Source organism: Gadus morhua, chromosome 11 (assembly GCF_902167405.1).
Source record: "Gadus morhua chromosome 11, gadMor3.0, whole genome shotgun sequence".
Classification (NCBI taxonomy): Eukaryota; Metazoa; Chordata; class Actinopteri; order Gadiformes; family Gadidae; genus Gadus; species Gadus morhua.
The window spans coordinates 23,932,651-23,955,076 of record NC_044058.1 but is presented as its reverse complement, the minus strand read 5'-3'; the positions used below and the strand labels follow the sequence as shown (position 1 = coordinate 23,955,076).

Genomic DNA, 22,426 nt, shown 5'->3' with positions numbered 1-22,426 from the left:
ATGGTGAGATTAAATGATATAGGGCCTCATTAAGTATACTTGTAGACAGGAAAGCAGGTGGGTAAGGTAAAAGTGTGCAGCCCCAGACCTTTCATTGGGTTAGTAGTCAAACTAGGCCTTTGTCCATGTGCACTATTCCTAACAGCTGCACGGAGGGGGATAATAATAATAATTGATCAGTTTTTTTTTTATAGCACTACGCTGAATATGTGCAGAAATTAGCAATGTGTATGGTAACTCAAAAAAAAGGCGCATGTGAGATTTTTGGGTGCACCAAAAATATGAACTGGTACACCTTTAAAAATAAAAAAGGCTAAACCACCAGTGCCACCAATAAAAAAAGTTTTTCTGGAGCCATGCCTATGAATTAAGGATTCAACGATTAAAAAGCTTACAGTATTGAGCAGCACCAATACTTCAATAAAGAGAAACAAAGAGAAAATCATTGTTTTGCTTGAAATGGGAAGAGACATAGTTTAGGGTGGAGTAAGAGAAACACATGACCAACCCAAATCTAATATAGGTTTATAATGAAAAAAGAAAAGATGTGTTGCATCAGGCTTTATCGTCCAAGAGACGCATGTTTGAAACACAAGCCGTTTGAAAGATCCATCAGTATAATATCGTCTGGTGCATTGATTTAAGCCTGAATTATTAAAGTCCTACCGTGAAGCTAACAGGGTCTCATTGTGTTACCCAAGCCTGATAGATCAGACTTTTCACAGGGAAATGGGCATGTGAGATTCTGGAGTGATTTAAAGACACCATGAAACTACCTTTTCACCTTGTTCACTTATTTCCTGTTATTATATTCACCTTTGCAACAAAGCATGTCGCAGGAAATATAGTTGTAGTCCAAGTGCATTTAACTTTCCTTAAGTAGCAATAGCTGGAATGTGCTTCACAAGCTATGTGCCATCACTATAGGAGTTTGCAAAAAAAATACAATGGACAGATGTAAGAAGTATATGAAGTATATAACCAAAACATAGATGAGTCATGTCCTATAGATAGTGGATCTTCTACTACGGTACGTCTATTGCAAAATATAATCTTTCATTATTTTCTTGATGCGCTTGATCGAGGACATTAGCAGGCACTGTGGAAACTTAGTTTTGTCCAAATGTGTCAAGTGTCATATTTCTTAAGTGTCCACTTTAAGGCTAATAATTAAAGTCAGGTTCATTTCTGTTGCTTATACCACTTTATCTATGTATACTAGTACGATACAAAAGTTCAATATGTACAATCATTTATTCATATTCAGAATTAAGTCATGCACAAAAATAGTGTTTTAAATTGGATTAAGGCAATCAGTCAAATGACCAACTGGTTTAAAAACTGCAGGTCGATAAATTGATTTAGTCATTTATTCCTGGACTATTTGAGATTAAGGTTGCTTAGATAACTACATTATCATCTGCTGTGCTTTGTCACTTGGACATCTTGAATCGTATCATTTAAAATATTTTAAGTACATTAGAGGTCGAAAAGTATTACAATAGGGGACTGACCCTCATTTACGTGGAAGTTCATACACAAATTAGGGGTAATATAAAATAAGTAATCTGGTTGTCCTATCGGTAAGTATTGTAACACCAAATACAGGCCAAATGTAGATTTAAAAATGTTCCTATCTTCCAATGATATGCAGCAAAGGTGACATTTGTCTCCTAGTTTGGTTTAACAATTCAAGCATCTTGAATGAAGTCTGCAGTGCCCATTTTGGCTTAATGAGGGCAGCACACAGGCCGAAGTGCAGCATATTATGGGAGTTGATTTCAGTCTTGGAAAAGATATGGATGTTACTCAAGGATATCCATTTTCTAAATGCCTATCAATACAACATACAATTTCAATAAAAGTCAATAGGATATAATTATGCCCCATGTTTTTATATGAAGGCATGGTGCTGATATGAATAAAGTACAATTGCTCATTTCTAAAAACATCTACTTTCTCAATAGTTTGACAGAAGCTACTGCTATTTAGGAAATCCATAACAGTGCGTTAGAAGCCTATAGCAAACTATAGCCATCCATGCTAACTATAGTCTGCCCTTTCCTTTGTGTCAAGTTATGTGTCAGGCTCAGAGTGCAAAAACATGATCAATCTCAAAAGGGACAGAAAGGGGGAGAAGTGAGATTAAAAGAAATGTCATTGTTTAGTCCTGGTTTGTAATCAAAATATTTATTTTTTCAAAATGATGATTCATGAAGCCCTACAACACCAACCTTTTCAAACACATTGCCACTAAATTCCTTGGGTGGTGAGTATAGAGTTTTTAGTCGGATGCTCTTCAGCTGAACAATAGGCCTTTATCACAATGGTTGTGCCGTCGCATCCGGGTGGTCAATGGTAGCCTTCTTGAACTTCTAAAGTGTCTGCATTACAATATGCACCTGCAAACAGAAACAGTCCTAATTGTTTTGCTCAAATCAAAGAATGTAGGTTCGACCTATGCATATATAGGTAGACATTTAGTAGATGTTTTATCTTAAACAGACTACTACTAGTGAGGCTGATAACAACCAAAGCATACAATCAAAATTGGAGTGACGAGAAAAAAGTCCAAAATGCTTCACATGCGGATGGACAGTTCAGAGCAGCTATAGGAATCATTGGAAAATTAGGGTTAGTAGATCTGTTAAATTACTTGGTTTTCTTATATTCAAAAGTCTAGCAGTTTGCAGAGACATCAACTTGTTTATGGATCAGCGGCCTAAATCAAGATGACCTCCATCCCTGCTATGACGGACATCACCTGGAGAATATGTGGCTGAGTTGTCAACAGCAGGGCCATAACAGAATGCTAGTGGTTATTGGTTGATCCCCGATTTAACACAAGTTAAGAATTCATCTTGTCGGACATTCGCTTGCCAGAGACCAAGAACGATCCGTTATAGAATCTGATGAAAAATGAGTTTTGAGTCGTCTGACTACTGAGAAGTGGTGGCTATGGACAGTGTGCCCCTTAGAACAGTAAATAGCAAATCCATGGCTTAATTTCGGCGAGTGGATGAATTCATGCATTGCTTACTTTCTCAAATGTGAAATGGGAATGAATAGACAAAAAAAGGGTCCGTTTTTTGTTGAAATATTTAGGAACATTTGAGAATGTAGAAATGTGTCGGCTGTAGTTGCTACAATTTTTTAGATGATTAGAAAATCGCTACCGCTGCTAGTAAGCGTCGGCCTTTGTGAATACAGAAATGTAATGAAAGCATATAGCGGAAGTGGAAGCAGTCCTTTCAAACTCCTCCCCTAGATGCTTTGCCAGTTCCTGGGAACAATTTTTAATGCATGCACCAAAACTTGTGCAGCACAAATGCAGTTACAAGTGATTGTGGCTTTTGCAGAATAGAGAGAACACACACACACACACACACACACACACACACACACACACACACACACACACACACACACACACACACACACACACACACACACACACACACACACACACACACACACACACACACACACTTTCTAGTGTTCCATCTAACTGAAAAGCATACTCAAAATCGAATGCAGTGGTCCATTCTTATGCATCCTAATGATTGACCAAGAAGATATTCTCAATCCCATAATCTGAATGAATGAAATCCAACGACACGGTCTGATTGGATTACACATGATAGAAGATAACCATACTGATGGTCCAATACGGCAGTTACAATAGAACTGCAGCCTATTTTTTTTATATTATTACAGTAATAATATGCATGCTCATGGTAGATGAGATGCAACCGAAAAAATGAAGATGGGTGAAAAGTCACATTGCCTCCAGCTGTGAAACAGCAGTATCATCCTTGAGTTGCCACCACCCAATCCTCTGGTAGCAGTGTCCCTCTTCCCCAAGTCTTGGGAGGGCTGGGGTTTATGCGGTAGCTCAACTGGCATAACTGGCGGTCAAAATACTGCAACTTCACGGGAAGGAAGGCATTGATTGGGTACGGCTGCTAAGCAACTGACTGAAACGTGTTATTGACCAAGTTGGCATACGATCGATTATAATTCAACAATGTATGCATTCTCCGTCTATCTATTTATTCATCGGCCTGTGCATTAGTCCACCGATACCATTTTTTATTCTGTTTGAGGGTCGTGTTCAGGGCATGTCGCGCGATGCTGGTTGTGAAACCTGCCTAGATACTCATATTGATCGCTTCAATCATGCCTTGTGACCACAATAGTTCGTTGGCTTGCTAGATGGCCAGATCCAACAAACGGCTCACTCAGATACTGCACTGTATCAGAACATCAGGTAGGAAGAATCGACTGTTAAAAAACCGAAGGCTGCTGAAGGGACATTTTTTTATTTTGTCATAATGCCTCAGCAACCACCATCCTCATCATTAGAGGGGGTAATAATACGACCAACACCAAGCTTTCATATATGCACACCTCCATATATCAATTCATTTAAGGGGGGGGGGGGGGGGGGAGAAAGAAGAAGAGAATCTACATCCTCCGGCCCAAATATATGAAGTATGGCTGACCGATCAGTACTGGCCTAAGATTTTGGGCCATCGGGACTTTTAACACTGACAACGAGGAAAATGGACAGTGAAGCTAGCGAACATTTGGACCATGTAACATGAATTGCTTCACATATTAACACAAATGACACATGGGCAACAGAAGGATAGCAATAAGAGCATGCCAACCCGGCTAATTTGCTTTACCTCAGGCGGTGTGTCGAACCAAGTTCCCTGAAGCGGCCATGTTCGGAACCCCTCTCTCACTCCCTCCTTCCTCACGAACCTAACCCCTTCCGAGGGTTTGTCGTCCCTCCTCTGAAGCAGAAATTCCAACAGAATTGCAGAGTCGTTACAGTAGAGATAGGTTTCAAATCACATCGGTCCGGGACGTCCAAAATGTTTTTACTCATACAGTAGCGGCTTATACAGCGGGCGGTGGAAGGGGGCTGGTCCCCGGCGCAGTGCAGCCTAGCCGCGGTGTGGGGCGGGATGACAGCCCGCTACCATAATCATGAACATCCAGCAATGAACTCTTCCGTTTCTTGTACTCGGTACTTTCTTGGACAAGTGTTTATCTTGAGTGTAGAAAAATAGTAGGTGACATCTATGACGGACGCCAGCAACGTTGCAAAGCTCACCAGCAGTTCGTATGAATTTAAAGGGCGAGAAGCTAACACTAGCTAGCTGCAAGCTAGCACGCTAGCTGACTAAAACGCTGGCATTCGCATTTGGCGGAGACGTCCGCCCACTGCAGCCTGATGGGCGGCCAACGGCGAGTAGAGAGGCCGCTGGACAATAAACGCACCATCCAAGTCTTAACAGAATTACCGAGGCACGGTCAAAGATATCAACGTCTCTTGGTTACAGCACCCCCAGTTCAGTTAATCTCCGCCACATAGAACAGGAGAGGGGCTGCACGATATGCGCGCTCCCGTCACAAGTACGGGCCCGCGCGCTCCCCTAATGATTTCCCCACAAAATGGCCGCCCAAACAAATCGATGTCAGGCTGTGACGGAAGCGTTCAGCTGGGTATATGTCAACATGGCTATCAATTAAGCAACAATGTATTGAATAGAAACAAATGTTTCTTCAATGAATGCCCGCCTGAGTTCATGTGCGCACATATGCGTATTGTGCGATCCAAACTAGCGTTATGCCGCGTTTATCCATGTTCCTTCATATTCCATGAAACGAGAGATGGTGCAGCTCGACGTTCACGAATGGGTGTTTCTCAAATCGTTAGCATCTTCGTTCCATGCGTGAATTCACGTAGATTGGTACGCTGGTTTAATTATACATGTGTGCTGGCGGGGAATGCAAAGGTTTATGGTGAAAAAGAGATGCATGCTCGGCGATATGCTATGCTGGGCAAACACAGCTTTAAGTGCAAATCTTCTCTTTGTTTATTTGTTTACGATGAAAGAGTGAATTGGCATTTTGTGGTATTTTGCCACCTAGTCTCATTGCATTCAAAACGATCCAACTATAATCCGTGATCTACCAGCCGATGGACATTAGACTGCCGCACGTTTCCTTTGAGGGTACGGATTAGAGAAATCTACAGCAATGTAAGCAAAGACGATCGTTGATGCAATATATACGGTGGACACGTAGTCTATATTGGGTTTAATCTGATCAGAGAGGGAGAGGCAGTGTTTGCGCGTGCGTGTGTGCAGTGATTCTCACAGGACATTTTCGAGATATTCTCTAAGTATCAGTGCCAGTGGTGATGGGTTAAAACTATTTCTGGCAGTCCATTTGTGTACCCACAATTAACACTTTGAAACAAACAGCAAAACTAAAGGATTCCACACTAAGTGCAGTGAATGTTTAACATCTGCCTGTAATAAAGTCCCTACATATTTAAGAGAAAAGTATGACCTTTGAAAGAGGACCTTGCAATTTACTTGCTTATGGGACAATGTTATATTAACACAGCAAGTAGGCCTGAATACAGTCGCCACCATCCACCTCACATTGAAACCCTTTTGGATTGCAGGCATTCTGGCATGGAGTTCTTTAACCGTATGACCGATCTGGACCATTTACAGAACTCCTTAACCGGTCTGGACCATGTTCAGACCTCCAGAATGACAGAGCTGGACCATGACCAGATATCATAACCTCTAACTCAGAACTTATTTTGCAAGAATGTTGTGAAAACAAGTGAGAGCACCAATTCTCACCCTATTTTCACTTTTGATTCTTGGGAGGTTTTTACTTATTACTTTGGAAATATGATCAAGGCTTTAATGGCATGAGTTTGGTAATATCCCGACGGGTCACAATTTAATAAGTTCTTGTTCACCCTTTATACATCACTATTTTTGAAGTAGAATCTGACTACATTGGATCTGACAACTTGCCAATCAAACCCTATCCCATCAAAGTAATGCTGCAGGACTACTCACTCCCGCCACCATTATGGGCTTGCATTTTAAGGTGGTCCAGTCGCATTTATTTTCAATGGGATTCCATCCGCCACATCAGCACACCCCACCCAGAGGGCAGCTGTTCAGTAATCGACCCCTCCAAAGCATCTACAAAACATGTCAGGCATCAGAACCTCCCTCCAAACCGAGCTTGGACTTCCGATCAGTTTAAGAAAGGCTTCCACTTGGGGAAACAGTGTACCATTATGGGTACAGCATTGAGTGGCAACACCGATATACCCATCGCCTAAATGATCAGATAAGGCATTCAGAGCCTCATAGCATCAGACTTACGATATAACACATTTTTATTCAACAGGCTGCATCTGGTGAACAGCTTAATTTAGGCCGGACTCTACCACGAACCTCAGTCAAATTTAAATTCAGTAAATGCAGTAAGTAAAGTACAAACTAATGCCATAAAAAAAGTTGGGAAATACACAGCAACTTTAAATACTTTTTAGAGATCAGGAAGAATTAAAATAGTGGTTTAAGAATTTTATTAAAAAAATTAAAACAAGAGCCTGCATATCTTATATTTTTACTTTTAACTTCCTCGACTTGTTTCAACCAAAATTCTTTAACAGTTTACAAAATTACAGAAATGGGTTTTATTTTCAAAAAGACAGTCAAAAAGTTTCTACAAGCTATAATCTAGATGCCAGAAACAGAATGAGCAACATTTCTGCAACTTTACAAAGTCATGGACCTCTCTAGAATTAAGAATTCCTTGACAATAACGATAAATGTGTGGCACAGTATCAAACAATACAATTAAATCACAAGAAAAAAATGCAACCAAAAGAAAAGCCAAAGTAAGCCTACGACTGTATCCTGTCCTGTAATCCACGTTTTCCCCCAGCTTTTTAAATCAATGCAATCGTGAGCAAAAGGAAAAATATTCTCCACAAGTTGATGTCAGGTTGCTTGAAAACAATGGATTAGCCGCTTTTCTGACATGCCACATTGCATGGACAAGATAAGGGTGAAGAAGAACTGAAGAGGTTTCTGGCATTATGATGCCTGGGGAAACGGATGGAGGTTTCAAAGTCTGTTTAGCATTTGGCAATGCTCTCCAAGGCTCATTTCTTTGCTTTGGGAGGTGGTCTGTGGGGCAGAGAGAAATACAGCATGAGGACCGGTTCATTGTGGACACGGATACAGATAGTACAGTACTTTGCAAAATAGACAATTGCCTAAAGATTTTTATTGCAAATGTACAATTATGTACACTGTAAAATGTAAGAAAGTCACAAAATAAGTTTTAGATGCAATATTTAGTATTAAAAAAATAAGAGTTCTCTGTAATTTTATAAATAAGCTCTGTAAAAGAATAACCAGTTAATAACTGATAAAGCAAACGGAAGCCGTTTACTTAATTATGAAATGAGGGCACTATTTGCATGCATCAGTACCATGAGGTGTGAATGACATTAGATTTGGTCTGTTTTCTTACCTGTAAATGCCTACAACTACAGCATGGTCCCTCTCGTAGGGTTCCAGCGTGAGCTGTTCTTGTGGCTTCATGTTCTCAGCCCCCATCTTCTTTACTTCGGATGCAAACACTGCTTCTGGGGCTGCCGTCGAGTCAATGCAGTTTGCCTGAAGGGGGAGAAAAAGTGCATGTAAATTTCACTGTACAATACACCGTTTAAAACAGTGTCGTCGCCTTGGAACTACTCCTTCAGATTTGAATTCCATTCTCTGTTGCTGCGTTGTGACAATTAGCAAGTTGAAATCCAGCCCCCCACTATTGGTGGAGGGCGTTTATTTTACTGATGAAGCTAGGCGCTGCAGAAAAATGGCAGAGCCACGAAACAAAAACACTCCAGTCATGTCTCATCATACCTTGATGGAGATGACAAAGTGCCCCCCATTCTTCAGGAAGTTGTGAGCGTTCAGTGCGACAATCCTGGTTTGGTCAGGCTGGGCAACATCAGCAAAAATGACATCAACCATACCTAAGAAAACAAGAAAACCATTTTACAGATACATTTGAGCCATTTTAGTACACATTTATAATGCAATCAAATTTGTCATGAAAATAAATGGGGTTTGATTATTATTCTGTTGGTATTACTCAACATTAGTTGAGAAATAATAACAATATTTGACCTGGAAATTGGATGCTTGGTCATCTTTTAAGCAGGCAGTCTTGTTTTTACTTACCAACAAGCATGCGGTACTTGTGCGGGTGACGGGCATCCTCAATAATTGGAATAATGTTGGTTCTTTTCTTTGCCACGTTTAAAAGATCGCGGCCTGATCGATGGGAAAACTCTACAGCATAAACCAGCCCTTCCTGTTAACAAAAAGACACGTCTCACTTACCAATGCTCTGGCAACACATCAAGTTTGTTCTTTTTAATCTGAGAACGTTACACTGCTACAGAAACTATGGTAAAATTCTGTGTTATCTAGGAGAAAGCGTAACATGGGAATGTAGATGTATTATTGTGGGCCATCAACTTTACATTTGTTTAAAAATGTAATAAATTAAGAACTTACTGGTCCAACAATATCGGAAACATGGGACACTGTAGTCCCTGAGGCTGCTCCGAGGTACATGACCTTCGACCCTGGCTTGATATGAATCTGGTCCACACCCCCCAGGATGGCTGCTGCCAACTTGGAGCGGAATGGATTCCATGCACGGTACTCAATCTTAGTCTCGCCTTCCTGAGGTGGAACACAATTAGAGTTAAAAAACGTTTTTAAAAAGGCAAACATGACAAGCGGTTGTTTTTATCTTACAAATCACAAAACGAATGAAACACAAGGGCCAATACACTTGCACCCTTCATAAAACATATACTTTTGTAAGCTTGTCGTCTGCATACTAGTTGCAAGTAGGGATTGTGGGGCCCAGTCACAGTGGAGAAGAGACAGTCATCTACCAAAACACTTTCAGGCCCACTCCAGCACTGCAGCTGGGGGGAGAGGGTATCTTGGACCAGTGAAGATATACTTTCACTCAGCAAAGGATTTACCTCAACACTCATCCTCTTTTCGCCATAAACCGATTCTCCGACCGCCATGTTTTTGGTCACCAGAGCATCTTCTTTCCCTCTGCAGATAAACACTCCTGATGGGAACGAAGGTTAAAAATGTGTTTATGTACTAGTCATATTTCACCCCTCAAGTCATTCAAGATGCAAAACGTTTGTCGAAAGCAAAGGGTTTCCCGTGAACATCTGATCTTGTTACATAAAGCCATGTGCTCACCTTCATGCCTGTGGGGTTCCACAATAACCTTCCTTCCTGCTCCAAATCCTCCTCTTGCACCACCTCTGCCTCTCGGTGCACCTCTGCCACCACCCCTCCCTCTGAATCCACCTCCTTCTGGCGACCTGAAACTTCCACCTATGAGGAGAAGACCAAAAATATATCAGTAAGCAAAACATGCCAAGCCCTTTGCCAATATGACTTTCTATTCAGTGTTGAAAAGCAAGACACAAAAGAATAGAGCAACTGTCATAAACAACTTGTTTACCTCTTCCTCCTCTAAAGCCACCACGTCCACGGTCGCCAAAGCTTCCTCTTCCACCCCGATCACCGTAGCTCCCCCTTCCACCACCGAAGCTCCCTCTTCCACCTCGATCGCCGGAGCTTCCACGGAAACCTCCTCGGCCTCGAGGGGTGAATCCTGTGGAAAGCATGAAGTAAAACACTCAATCATCTGCACCGTAATATGCATTCCCTTTCGAATATATTAAGATACAATCGCTTGCTTAAAAGAAAATACGAATTTCCGCCCTGAAACATGACATGGTAAATAACGCTTGTACCCCCCCAAAAGCATGGAGTTTGTCATTTTAGTACAAATATGGGATTCAGAACCTTAAAAACAGAACCGTATACCATGAACCAGCCCTCCGATATACCGCCCCAAACATGCTTTGGCTAGAACCAATCTGCGTAGTTGGGCCGGGTAACGTTATAGTTACCCCGGTCAATAGCATCAGTATCTCGGTGGCATGGTTATTAAAGACACATGAATTAACCAATACGATAATCGACAACGTGTTTTGACTAGTGGCCCACCAGACAAAAAGAAAAAAACCATTGGCTTAGCATGTGTAGCTAAACACGTGTCTCCGGCGGCGGCCCACGAGGGCTACTTTTAGTGATCGGCGTCAACATTTGTCAAAAGGATAATTGTTTGCAAAAGGAATAAAATGCACTATAACAAACTCTCTATACCATTTTAACGCTATAAGAGTATCAGTTCCAACTTCCTCGCATTAAAATGAAAATATCGCATGACCGGCCTTCAGATGAGAAAAAAAATGATTTATAAGTTTAACAGTTGTATGTCTGAAGAGGGTTTCGAAAATGTATGTTAATTGTGCAATCTAAAAGAAAAGGTCAGTGAATTAAAATGCTGAAGAAGGCTCTTTACCTGTACTCATGTTGATTTGCTCAGGAACCTGGTCTAGAGATCAGGCGTGCGTCTATGTTGGCTCTCTCCTTGCAACGAGGTACTGTCCACAAGAGCATGCGCAACATGTACATGTGGCCGAAGTGTTCCCACAATGCACCAAGAGAAGTGCCAGCTTCCCCTTTGTTGGTCTTTGTTACGTGCATGTCGCCCCCTTCTGTTCCGGAGTGTATCTCCATTCTCTTGTTTTTGGTTTTAATATTCTAAAGGTATTAGTAATATGTCTATATTTATATTTAAAAATGTTTCGCCAAACTTATATTTGCTTCTTATATTACCCTACTTATATTTTCTAACAGTGAAAATATATCCAGAACTACGATGACAACCTGCTATTTCTAAACAACACATATCTGTTTTATTACATGTTTAGAATTCACATCTTCGGCTTGAATAATAAAAAAAAAAAAAAATTCTACATGATTGCTCTAAATAATTGAGTGCATGAATGTGAACTTTTAGTCAACATAAGTCAAGAATATATTCACCTCACAAAAGGCGTTATTATTTAAGTGCCATTACTACGCAACCCTTATCCTGTGGGCTATATGCACTTTTTCTTAAAAACAAATATATATACTTCTTCAATATAAGTATTACGACTAACCTATAGGTCTACTGAGTGACTAATTTGATGACGTCGATTTGACTTTTGGGTGTTCTCTGTGCGGTGTGGATGCAATGATTTGCAGTGTGGTATTTGGCCTCTCTAATTACAGGGCCATGCAGAGCTCAGGACCCACGCACACATCTCACTGTTCAGCAGCGTGTGTATTTTCAGCTCAGGAATGAAAACTCTTAAAAGCCAAGTATGACAATCTCTCATTTGTATAATCACTTTTTTATAGCGATATCTATGCTGATAGAATAAAGTAGCAAGGATGTTATAGGTATTGGATTGGGGTTAGTGTTTTTTGTTTTTTTTGTCGTGGGTGGACCGGATGGAGGGGGAGCCGATAAAGGGGGCTCCTCTGGGGCGGGTTGTTCTTCCATAATGTGCTTCCCATTCCAGCCCAACAGGTGGCGTAGCGAGCTCCTTTTCAGCTCTGGAGCCATGAGGTTTAAAGAAGAAGCCGTGAACGGGGCGTAACTTTTGCCTTACATATCGATGGGCGTAACCAGATTGTTAATGATCGGATTGGTGACCGTGGATCAGTGTACAGTGACAGGCGTTAGTAACATGACATTGGCTGTGTTCTAGTCATCCCTGCGTCGGCTCTTTTTTTAACATCGAGCCCCTTAAGGATTTGCTGCAACAAACCGTTGAAGTCCCATTGAACATTGGCGCTTGTGATGAACCTATCACTCACACAACTTCGGGGACCAGGTTGGTAGTTTACTCAAATACACATTTCATTTTACCTACCTAGTTTAAAATCGACATGCCTACAATCAGTTAAATACATCGAAGTATAGTCAGTATAACCTCCTCCTCACTTGACAGGCAGACTAGCACTGACAACATCCTTGTGAAGCCTTTTGATGCTCATGTTACTTTGTGAGTATTTCTATCGGTCTGAAAGCTCGTATCGGTAGTTTCTATTGCTAAGGATGTTTTCGATAAGGTATATCCAAAGGGTTCAGGTTAGGTCTTGGGTAAGGACATGATGTGGCTAAGTCAGGACCTGGGGAAGTGAACCCATGAACTGTGGGAGAAGTCTACATAATGGACGTCATAATCATATCAAATGGTTATCACACTACATACTACTACATACATTACATTAATTGCTGCAATGCTCTTAACCAAGTTGAGCTATATGTATATGTATATGGTACTGTGTGTGTGTGTGTGTGTGTGTGTGTGTGTGTGTGTGTGTGTGTGTGTGTGTGTGTGTGTGTGTGTGTGTGTGTGTACAGTATGTAACAGCGTCATAGTTTGTGTTCGTATCTAATTTACCTATCAGACTTCTAGACACTTGTTTTGGGGGGAGGTGGCCAGAAGAGAATAAATGATTTCGGAGAGGCAGCTTCAGAAGCATTGTAATGAGGCACCTCAACATCACTGATTTTGAGAGATATACACAATTCCTGGCTTTCAACAACATAAGAGGAGGAAGTGCATGAGCATTTTGACTATTCCAATATGGTCTTTCTACACACACAAAAGTGACCCACCCGTTCACACAATCAGATTAGTGCATAGCCACTCCCAACATACTGTTTTTGACTACCGTTTCTTTTCGTATTCTAGTTTCATGGTCGCCCTGCTGATATGATACTTGTTTATAGCCTACTAACTTAACTGTTGTAACATTCATGCATACATACATTTTAATCTTAACTTGGTGAACTTAAGATAAGAAATTACAGTAACACCTTCCTTTAATAAAGGATACTAAATTTGATTAAATAAAGACAGTTTTGTACGCAAAATAATCAAAAGTTTGTGTATTCATTGTTTGTGTGTATGAATCTTCGCCTCTGTTTTTTTCTCTAGAGAGTAGATGAAGACTGTGGCAGTATTAGGGGGGGGCATTGGTGGCCTGGCAACAGCCTACTATCTTTCCAAGAGTCCCCAAGTGGCCAAGGTAACAAACTCCTGCCCTTCAAAGACTTTCATACAATTTGATTTACACTTTTATTCTTCCATCACTACTAATATTAACTATCTACCAGTAGCAGCTCACTAATTACAGATAACTATTAACTAACAAGTACAGTGAGTGCAACAGACATCGGACCATATACAGTACAAAACATGGTGATGTGCAAGGGGTATAATCTCATCCCTTTCTGAATATTGTTCTAGAACTATAATGCATTTTATTGAAATGGTGTCACCAAGTCACGAGTCTTTGTTGGCAGACTACCTCCGTCCCACCCTTTCTCTCTCTCTCTCTCTCTGGTCCTGCAGGTGATTCTCTTGGAGTCGAGCGGTCGTTACGGGGGCTGGCTGTGGTCCACCCAGCGGTCGGACGGGGCCGTGTTTGAACACGGGCCCAGAGGCATACGGCCGGCGGGAGCGGTCGGGTTGAACACACTCAACCTGGTAGGCACTGCGACCGGGCGCTGCTCACTTGAAGTCGTGATTCATCTTCAGTCGACTCGCTGCATCAGTAACCCAATAACTATCATTATCAGAGCTCTCACTTTTTGATCTTAAACAGCTTTGATTTTAAACATTAAGCATTCTTTGCAAAGAAACCCTTAAGAAATATGAAAACCAGTCTGCCTATACATTCAACGTAACAAAATAAATCTCTCAGGAAATGATACGACTATTCTATTCAGTGGAGGGGCTGAAGTCTCAGTGGGTCAGGTGTTTTTAGTATCGATGCGTATTCCTCATGCAGTGTTTGACAGAAACACATTTGGCCGATAGGTTGTAGTGGTTGTCTTGGTGTGCTATTGGTGTCCAGTGTCCACATGTACTCAAGGCTTTATAGAAGAACGTCTATCCCTACGTCAAAGGTGAGGTCCAGTATCATTGTCTTCAATAGGCAAGAAGATACCAGATCATTACCGCATTCTGAGGGTTGAATGATCCCGTTGTGCTGGGTTAATTTGTTCAACACTTCCCAATTGAACCCCTTAAGTCCACACGCTCATTGTTTTGCTAGTTGAACCCACCACGAGTACAACCACTCTGAGGTCTGTCTGCAGTGCCCACAGGATGTGGGGTTTGGGCTGTAACGCGTGGAGGTGCACTGTAGATCACCTGGGTGGAGGACAGGTGTTCACCTGGCTGTGTCTCCCCGTCCAGGTGCAGGACATCGGCCTGGAGAATGAAATCCTCCCCGTCCCCTACAGTCACAACGCCTCCAAGAACAGATACCTCTACGTGAATGAGAAACTACACAAGATGCCCTCAGGACTATGGTACGACTCTTACATTTGTCAGTATCAAGCTCCTCATTTATTAACCCTTAAATTATCATTTTGGGGACTAAATTGTTGTCAGATTTGTTAACACGTTGGATAACATAATTCACATTCCATTTACTTATCTTTTTTCGTACACACTACACCTAGATGCAAAATACAGTGATTTTGCGTCAGCAAAATAATGTTTTGTTCGCTTTTACCCCTTTCACTCCTTTTCTCTCTTTCTCCCTCTTCTGTCCCTTCCTTTTACAGGGGAGCGCTCCAGACAGTCTCTCCCTTCTCTCGACCGATCATCCACAGCATCGCTAAGGAGATCCTGGTGAAGAAAGGCAAGGAGGACGATGAGTCCATCCACTCGTTTGTATCTAGGAGACTAGGAAAGGAGGTGAGGGGGAGAAGGACACGAAAGAGCCGGGTGACCTACTGAGGAAGTGCAGTACGAAATTACAAAGTACATGTTTAACACTGTGTGTGTGCGTGTGTGTGTGTATCTCTGTATGTGTGTGTCTCTGTATATGTGTGTGTCTGTGTCTGTGTCTGTGTCTGTGTCTGTGTCTGTGTCTGCGTGGTCAGCTGGCGGACATAGCCATAGACAGCCTGTGTCGCGGCGTGTTTGCGGGGGACTGCAGGCGGCTGAGCGTGCGGTCGTGTTTCCCCCCGCTGTACCGGGCCGAGCAGAGCCGGGGCTCCATCGTGCTGGGGATGCTGCTGGGATCAGGTGGGTCTCGCCGTGGGGCCGGGGGGGGGGGGGGGGGGGGGGTTTCTCCAGTAGACCCCCAAAGCTGACTTTGGACCTCTGTAATGGATATGTTACTTAACTCCATTTCTCAATACAAGGTTGGGTATTCCCAGTACTCAGACTGTTGTCGTTGTTGTTGTTGTTGTTGTGGTTGTGGTTGAAGGCCAGGACCAGGCGGTCCGTCCTGGTGCTCTGGCCAAGAGGTCCCAGGAGGAGTCGTGGGCCCAGTGGTCCTTGCTCAGGGGCATGGGCAGCCTCCCAGAGGGGCTCGCTGATTGGCTGCAGCAAAGCGGGAAGGCCCAACTCTGCAGCGAGGCTGCGGTTAAGGAGATGCACCTCTCCTCGTCAGGCTGGGAGGTGAGAGACTTACCCCTCCAAACGTTGACCGAGGCGATCCGTATCACATCTCATAACCAACATCCACCTGGGTGAGCGGACACAGGGCTGTGGTGGTGATTGTGTGGTGCTCATGTGATTCAGATCCAGACGGATGGCGGGACCATATCGGCTGACCACGTCATCTCTGCCTTGCCAGCTGACGGTAAACACGGATATTTATTGAATGTGGTGATTACATTCATGCATATCACTATATGGACTTATCAGACTATTCCCTGCTGAGATTCAGAGGTCTAAAGAGAGTCCACCTGATCTACTAAGCTTGCCAAAACGACGTCAAGTGCTTTCGGAATGATGCTCGGAATACTCTAAATATGAATGCACTTGTGTATCATTTTCAGCTTCTTCTTCCTCCTCCTCCTTTTAAGACATTTGATGAGCAATGTCCTTGATGTATCGCTCTCTTCCGGTCGTCTCCTCAGCCCTGGCCTCAGCCCTGCCTCCAGCTCTGGCGCCGCTCAGCAAACAGGCCCAGGAGATCTCGTACGTGACGGTCGCCGTCGTGAACCTGGAGTACCAGGGCGCTATCCTTCCTGTGGAGGTAAAGACCTGAAGCTGGACGGGACAACGTTCAAAACCTGGTGGCTGTGTGTGTGTGACTGTGTGTGTCTGTGTCTGTCTATATAAATGACATACACCGAGCCTTCTGCCCATTCCAGGGCTTTGGTCACCTGATTCCATCCACGGAGAATAAAGGCGTATTAGGAGTGGTCTACGACTCTGTGCCTTTCCCTCAACACAACAGCCCCAAAGGAGTCACCACTCGATTAACGGTAGACAGGTTTATTTTTTAATTTAGCACTCGACAAACACAAAGCGATCGGATTTTTTTTGCGACAGAAATTCAAACTATGCTCTGGGTGTCCGTGGTTCTTTGTGTGCCAGGTGATGATGGGCGGGGCCTGGTTCCAGGAAGTGTTTGGATCACCTGACACTGTGTCCGAGGAGAGTCTCTTGGCAGTGGCGACCCAGGCGGTCCGTGCCCACCTGGGGGCGGGGTACCCCCCCAGCTGGAGCAAGGTGGCCCTGCAGAAGGTAGCTGTGAGGGTGCACCTGCCGTTTCCTAGCTCCACCTGAACATCTTGTCAAAGTACTTTAGAGCTAATGGTCAATGCTAATAATGACCAGGTTAAAAGGCGGATGCAGAAAGGTCACTCGTTAAATTGTGATATGACTGGGTTTTATGTCAGGTTGCATTTGTAGAAATATTTAATAGTTACGTTTTTTCTTTATGGTTAAGTGCGACATACCAAGAAAATTACCGAAATTGTAAAAAAGAAAATTAGAAACATACTTGTGAATATTGTATATTTGACATATTTGAGTGTAAAGATGAACAGATCCATTAAGGTCTTTGTGGAAAGAACAAGAGAAACTTGTTTTATATTTTATTTCCTACTAGTTCTAATGTCAAGTTTTCCCTTTTCTTACCAGAACTGCATTCCTCAGTATTACCTTGGGCATTGGAAACGTGTCGGTGAGTTTGTTTTAACAATACACCCACTGAGTCGTCATACAAAGAGGAAATAGTTTGATAAGATATATCAAGGAGTGCCTAAGCGGACTGTGTGTTTCTGTGTGTCTCTGCAGAGAGTATGCGTCGGTACGTGGCAGAGAAGAACCTTCCTCTGTCTCTCGTGGGATCCTCCTACGACGGGGTCTCTGTTAATGATGTCATCAACAGTGGACGCGTAGCCGTGGAGCAGCTTCTGGGACCCACACCTTGACTTGAAGAATCATTTTGGAGAGTTGTATATTTTCAGTTCATTCGGATTTCTTTTTATTTTGGTTTGGAAAATTATTTCTTTATCTTTGCAGTGTAATCGTATGTGAAATATTGGCAATAAAGATGACAAAACACATTTCATATTATTAAACACTAGATATGTAAACCAAGCTTAACAATTATTTAGATCAATGTCTAAAGGACAATCTATGCACTGCAATGGCTCAGCTGTCATTTTAATAACATTTTTCTATACTTTCGTAATTGGCTTAAAGCATCGAAGGTTGTTCAGGGCTTGTCGCCTCGGAGATGTAGGCTGGGTTCAGTTTGTCTCACTTGTACCCTAAATAGTGTATTCAATGTTCACTATAGGGAAAAGCGAAGAAGAATAGAATTTGGACACTATTCTCTCTAAATCTGACATTTATTGGTTGCATAAAAAATCAACCAAGTATAGATATTTCTAGATAGTACTATAATGGGAACCAAATTTGTAGGAATGTGTCCATCTTAGAAATTCCAGGGGCCTCATTTATCAACCGTGCGTAGAACAGGATCTAAATTCTCTTACGAATGAAATTTAGGATGTGCTTCAGTACAAAAAAAGCAGTTCTTATCAAAAGTGAATAAGGCAATCGTACGCACATCAGTAAGTAATGAATCTTGATAAATCCCACCTGTTCGTACCGTGCGCGTTCACGCTCAGACCGTTTGCAGGTCACGTCGCTTGAGGTCAGTTGAGATCACGTCGCATCCCTTTATCAACCATGTGAATGTGTTTTCCCCCTTCACCGCTCTAATGGTAAAGAGCGAAGAAATAAACTTCTCCAACACTAAAATGGAAACGCTCATTAACGAGGTTGAATTCAAACCAAAGTTACTTTTTGGCTAACTTGGTCCAGGAGGCATTACAAATAAAAGAAAGCTTGCGGCATTTTAATTTAGTTGGGTCGGGAGTCACAGCTCGCAGACATGTGACGTCAGTTAGATCGGCGCGATCTTTGAAAACGCGCTCCCTGCGGAGAGCAGTTTACCAAGTCTTATAATAAGATAAGCCATTGCATCACATTAAAAACTTTTTTTCATAGCTGTCTTTTATAGGGTTTGACACTAATTCGTCTGTTTACCATTAGACAAAGGGGTGATTTGTTTTCTAATTAAAGGAAACACGTGACATATGTGGAGGTTGATTGCTTCATGCATACGTTGACTCTTAAATGCTTTGCTTTTTCCTTGTATCGCTATTCTACCCCTAGATTCGCTTGGTCAGAGCTGTTCTTATATTTACACACATTCCTAAGTTTAAGTACAAAGAAGGCAAATTCCCTTTGCGTGGCAATGTTCGTACGCACGGCTGATAAATGAGGCCCAAGGTTCATCTGGACGCCCCTGCTCGATGATTATTTGATGATTCATGCCATGGTAAATTAAAAATATAAAAAATATATTTATTTTACAGGGTAATGGTGGTTGGTGTGATCATAACAATCGATGAAAAACAAGGTGAATTTAAAGATGTTGGATATTAAAAAATTACATACTCCATAGAAAATGGAATATGATCTAAACTTGTAATGCACAAAATAATGAAAGAAAATGTGAACTAACTATTCAGATATAATTTGAGTGGACACCAGGCTTTCAGAATGACTTTCATTCCCCGACTGTCAGGAAACAGCCCTGAAAGGTTCATAAAGTAAAGAATTTCAAAGGAAAGGCAAACTTTCTTACTGAGCCAGCATATCTTTTATTAATTTGAGAACATTTACAGTGTCCCAATGTTTTGGAACTGCTGTTGGACCTCAGAACATCACAAACCTATGCAAACATTTAATACTTGACAGAAAGTTTACTTGAACTCTAATGTCTAAATCACTGCATAGGTATGGGAAATTATTTGAGACACAATGCACGCATGCATACATACTGCACACAGAATGTAAACGGGAGTGTACCATCCAGTCTCAAAAGTGGATCTCAGGCAAATGTTTGAGTAGTTGCAATTTTACAAAGGGTTACATACCAGTGGCAGTGTGTGTGTATTGAGGTCCATTTGCTTTGTGCCTCATGTCTTGGAATCTCTGACACCAATCAAACATATTAGGTATAAGAAAGGGAACCGGACATAAAAACTCTTGGAAGTCAAAACTTCCAAGTATGAATAAGACACATGTAAACATCTTCCTAAGGCTAGTATGTCTGCACGATGAAATTGCAAACATTAAGAGTTTTAACCATTTTCCTAGCTCATCATGTATGACAAAACCAGCTGTAACTGCATTTGAACAGCATCGTCGTTCTAGCTCAGAACTCGTGTGAGGTCACACTTGCGCCGTCCATAGAAAGGCAAACATGATTTGTTTGTGCTGTGCATGAAATGGAATGTAAGTTTTAGGCCTAACAAAACCCTTTTCATTAAATATGGTCTTTAATGAATTTGGTCTTAAACGATGGATGGGCCGTAGAAAAGTGGTCATACAGACAGCAAATTGCATAGTGCTTTATGGCTACAAATCTAAGCCAAGACCCTCAATAATAGAGGTATAGTGTAGGACATGTAGACAGAGGGATTACCATTGGTTCCATTTAGACAGATTACTAGGAGTGTCTGGACTCGTAAATTGTGTGCTTTCACTAAAAAGCAACTCCAAAACAAGACCATCTTTTGGTTGGTCCTCATCTAAAAAGTTAAGACTACAACAATGTATTTAAAAAAAAAAAACAGGTACCGCTGCTTCTTCACGGGAAAAATAAAGTATTGGTTTGTTTGAATCCTATTAGTATATATTTAAAACACACCGCAAATTATATATTTTTTCAGACTAAAACCTAAAAAAAAAATCTCTATCACTTCTAATCTATAATGGCAAGGACAGCTCTGCACCGCTATCGCCCAGTGCTTCAAATAACACTCTGTGTGTTTGTGTTTGTCTTGACCCTGAGTCCAATTGATTTGATTTGCCTTAAGTTGGCCTGGCTGGCATCAACTTTGTGGTTTGACTTGTGGGACAAGACCACTCTATGGGGGCAAAGTGGGGGTCAGAGATGGACCAATGTATTAAGAGACTTTTATTTCACGGCTCAATCAAAATCGACCCGTGTAATGCTTCTTGGTCACGACTCATCCGTTAAGTAACACTTGTATAAATGCTATAGTCTTGGCTTCAAGACGGCAGAACACACACACACACCTGTATTATTCTAGATTAGATTGCCGTCACACAAGCCACATCTGCACACACACAGCCTGTCTGACCAACATGCATCCATTTAAATTAAAAAAGCGTGCCAGACGTTGAAGTTAGCACTAAAGGTAAAGGACCATACTGGCCGGGTGATTAAACCACTGTCTCTGCCCGACTCACTCAAACATTTGATACCGATATCATTTGTCAAGATAACTGTTGTAGCGTGCATAAGCCCTCGCCACGAATGTAAACAATAGCAGTAGCACTTTGGTAGCAGTAGCACAAAACGGTAGCAGTAGCACAGAAGTGTTACTTCCAACATTTTGGTTGATTACGCTATCTTCTACTTCCTTTGTAGAGTGCGCTAAAACAAGTGTTACACAAGTCAAGTAGGGATACACTCATTCTGTTTGAGTGAGTGTATCAACAAGGCTGCTACCGGTTAGAGCTACTGCTACTGCCAACGCTTACATTTACGGCAGTGGTGAACGCACACTCACGGTTCCTCAGAATCATGACAAACGTATGTTTTAGTACTGCCATGAGAGACGGTTACAGGTGTTTTTAATCACCTGGAGCACCATGGCCCTGGAACAACCTAAATAAATTAATATGTAGTAAAAAAATACAAATAAGTTAATGACCGAGTTAATATTTGACCATGAAACGAATATCGAGGCCTCGTTGCAAATTAAAAAGAAAAAAGTATATACAAGAATGTAGTTTACATTTACAAAGCTCTTAACCAGAGAGCTGACAATTTCTTTCTCCATGAATGAGTTGGTTTGTGACAACAACATCCAAATCATGTGACTATTATAAAAATGTATGTTTTTCTAGTAACATGGGACTACAATGTTGTACCTTTTGTTAAGACACAATTCCTGTTGGATGTGATGGCAGGTCAGAAGCGGCAGTCACGTCTGATCACTAAAGCAAAGTGGATCAACCTTAAGTTTTAAATGCACCAGGACTGTTTTCGGGGGGGGGGGAAAGTTGATCACTTCCAAAAGGCCAGGGCTGGCTTGTATCGCGCCCTGAGAGGTGACGGGACAGGGCTGTGCTATGATCGATTCTGGACACGGTCGGTTGTGTCCTCTAGGCGTTAGCGAGTAGGAGTGCTAGGAGTTAGCCAGTAGGAGTTAGCCAGTTAGCCAGTTAGCCAGTGCTAGGAGCCAGAGTTAG

The 22,426-nt window shown here is 42.0% G+C and overlaps 3 protein-coding genes across 4 annotated transcripts in view; 1 reads left to right on the top strand and 2 right to left on the bottom strand.

The window, feature by feature from the left end:
• The window catches only part of dyrk1b (dual-specificity tyrosine-(Y)-phosphorylation regulated kinase 1B), a 38,329-nt gene extending 32,875 nt beyond the window's left edge, over nt 1–5,454 (bottom strand). The window contains exons 1-2 of one of the 2 annotated variants that reach the window (XM_030370943.1): nt 4,900–5,454; nt 4,692–4,802 (exon numbers count right to left, since the gene is read on the bottom strand). The gene's annotated coding sequence lies outside the window, so the exon portion shown is untranslated. Of the gene's footprint in view, nt 1–4,691 lie in introns of both variants that reach the window. The other variant, XM_030370942.1, reaches the window with a different exon arrangement.
• Nucleotides 5,455–7,397: 1,943 nt separating this feature from the next.
• fbl (fibrillarin) lies at nt 7,398–11,469 on the bottom strand. Its single transcript, XM_030370831.1, has 9 exons — nt 11,323–11,469; nt 10,414–10,566; nt 10,146–10,283; nt 9,911–10,005; nt 9,429–9,599; nt 9,090–9,222; nt 8,769–8,881; nt 8,377–8,522; nt 7,398–8,027 (listed from the first exon to the last, which is right to left on the bottom strand). Exons 1-9 carry the CDS (start codon nt 11,330–11,332, stop codon nt 8,003–8,005), a joined length of 984 nt encoding a protein of 327 aa, XP_030226691.1. The 5' UTR covers nt 11,333–11,469; the 3' UTR covers nt 7,398–8,002.
• Nucleotides 11,470–12,415: 946 nt separating this feature from the next.
• On the top strand, nt 12,416–18,209 carry ppox (protoporphyrinogen oxidase). The gene is made up of 13 exons (XM_030370278.1): nt 12,416–12,688; nt 13,802–13,892; nt 14,219–14,353; nt 15,068–15,183; nt 15,442–15,574; nt 15,763–15,907; nt 16,092–16,285; nt 16,409–16,469; nt 16,750–16,868; nt 16,987–17,100; nt 17,213–17,362; nt 17,762–17,804; nt 17,918–18,209. Exons 2-13 carry the CDS (start codon nt 13,809–13,811, stop codon nt 18,052–18,054), a joined length of 1,431 nt encoding a protein of 476 aa, XP_030226138.1. The 5' UTR covers nt 12,416–12,688; nt 13,802–13,808; the 3' UTR covers nt 18,055–18,209.
• The last annotated feature ends 4,217 nt before the right edge of the window (nt 18,210–22,426 follow it).

What these genes read in the sequence shown, in the direction of transcription:
- ppox (XM_030370278.1), top strand. Translation starts at nt 13,809, where the DNA reads ATGAAGACTGTGGCAGTATTAGGGGGGGGCATTGGTGGCCTGGCAACA. An exon ending in CTAGGAGACTAGGAAAGGAG is followed by an intron (nt 15,575 to 15,762) that starts GTGAGGGGGAGA and finishes CTGCGTGGTCAG; the next exon opens with CTGGCGGACATAGCCATAGA. An exon ending in CTCTGCCTTGCCAGCTGACG is followed by an intron (nt 16,470 to 16,749) that starts GTAAACACGGAT and finishes TCGTCTCCTCAG; the next exon opens with CCCTGGCCTCAGCCCTGCCT.
- fbl (XM_030370831.1), bottom strand. An exon ending in AAAAGAGGATGAGTGTTGAG is followed by an intron (nt 9,600 to 9,910) that starts GTAAATCCTTTG and finishes GTTCCACCTCAG; the next exon opens with GAAGGCGAGACTAAGATTGA. An exon ending in CAAGTACCGCATGCTTGTTG is followed by an intron (nt 8,882 to 9,089) that starts GTAAGTAAAAAC and finishes TTGTTTTCTTAG; the next exon opens with GTATGGTTGATGTCATTTTT.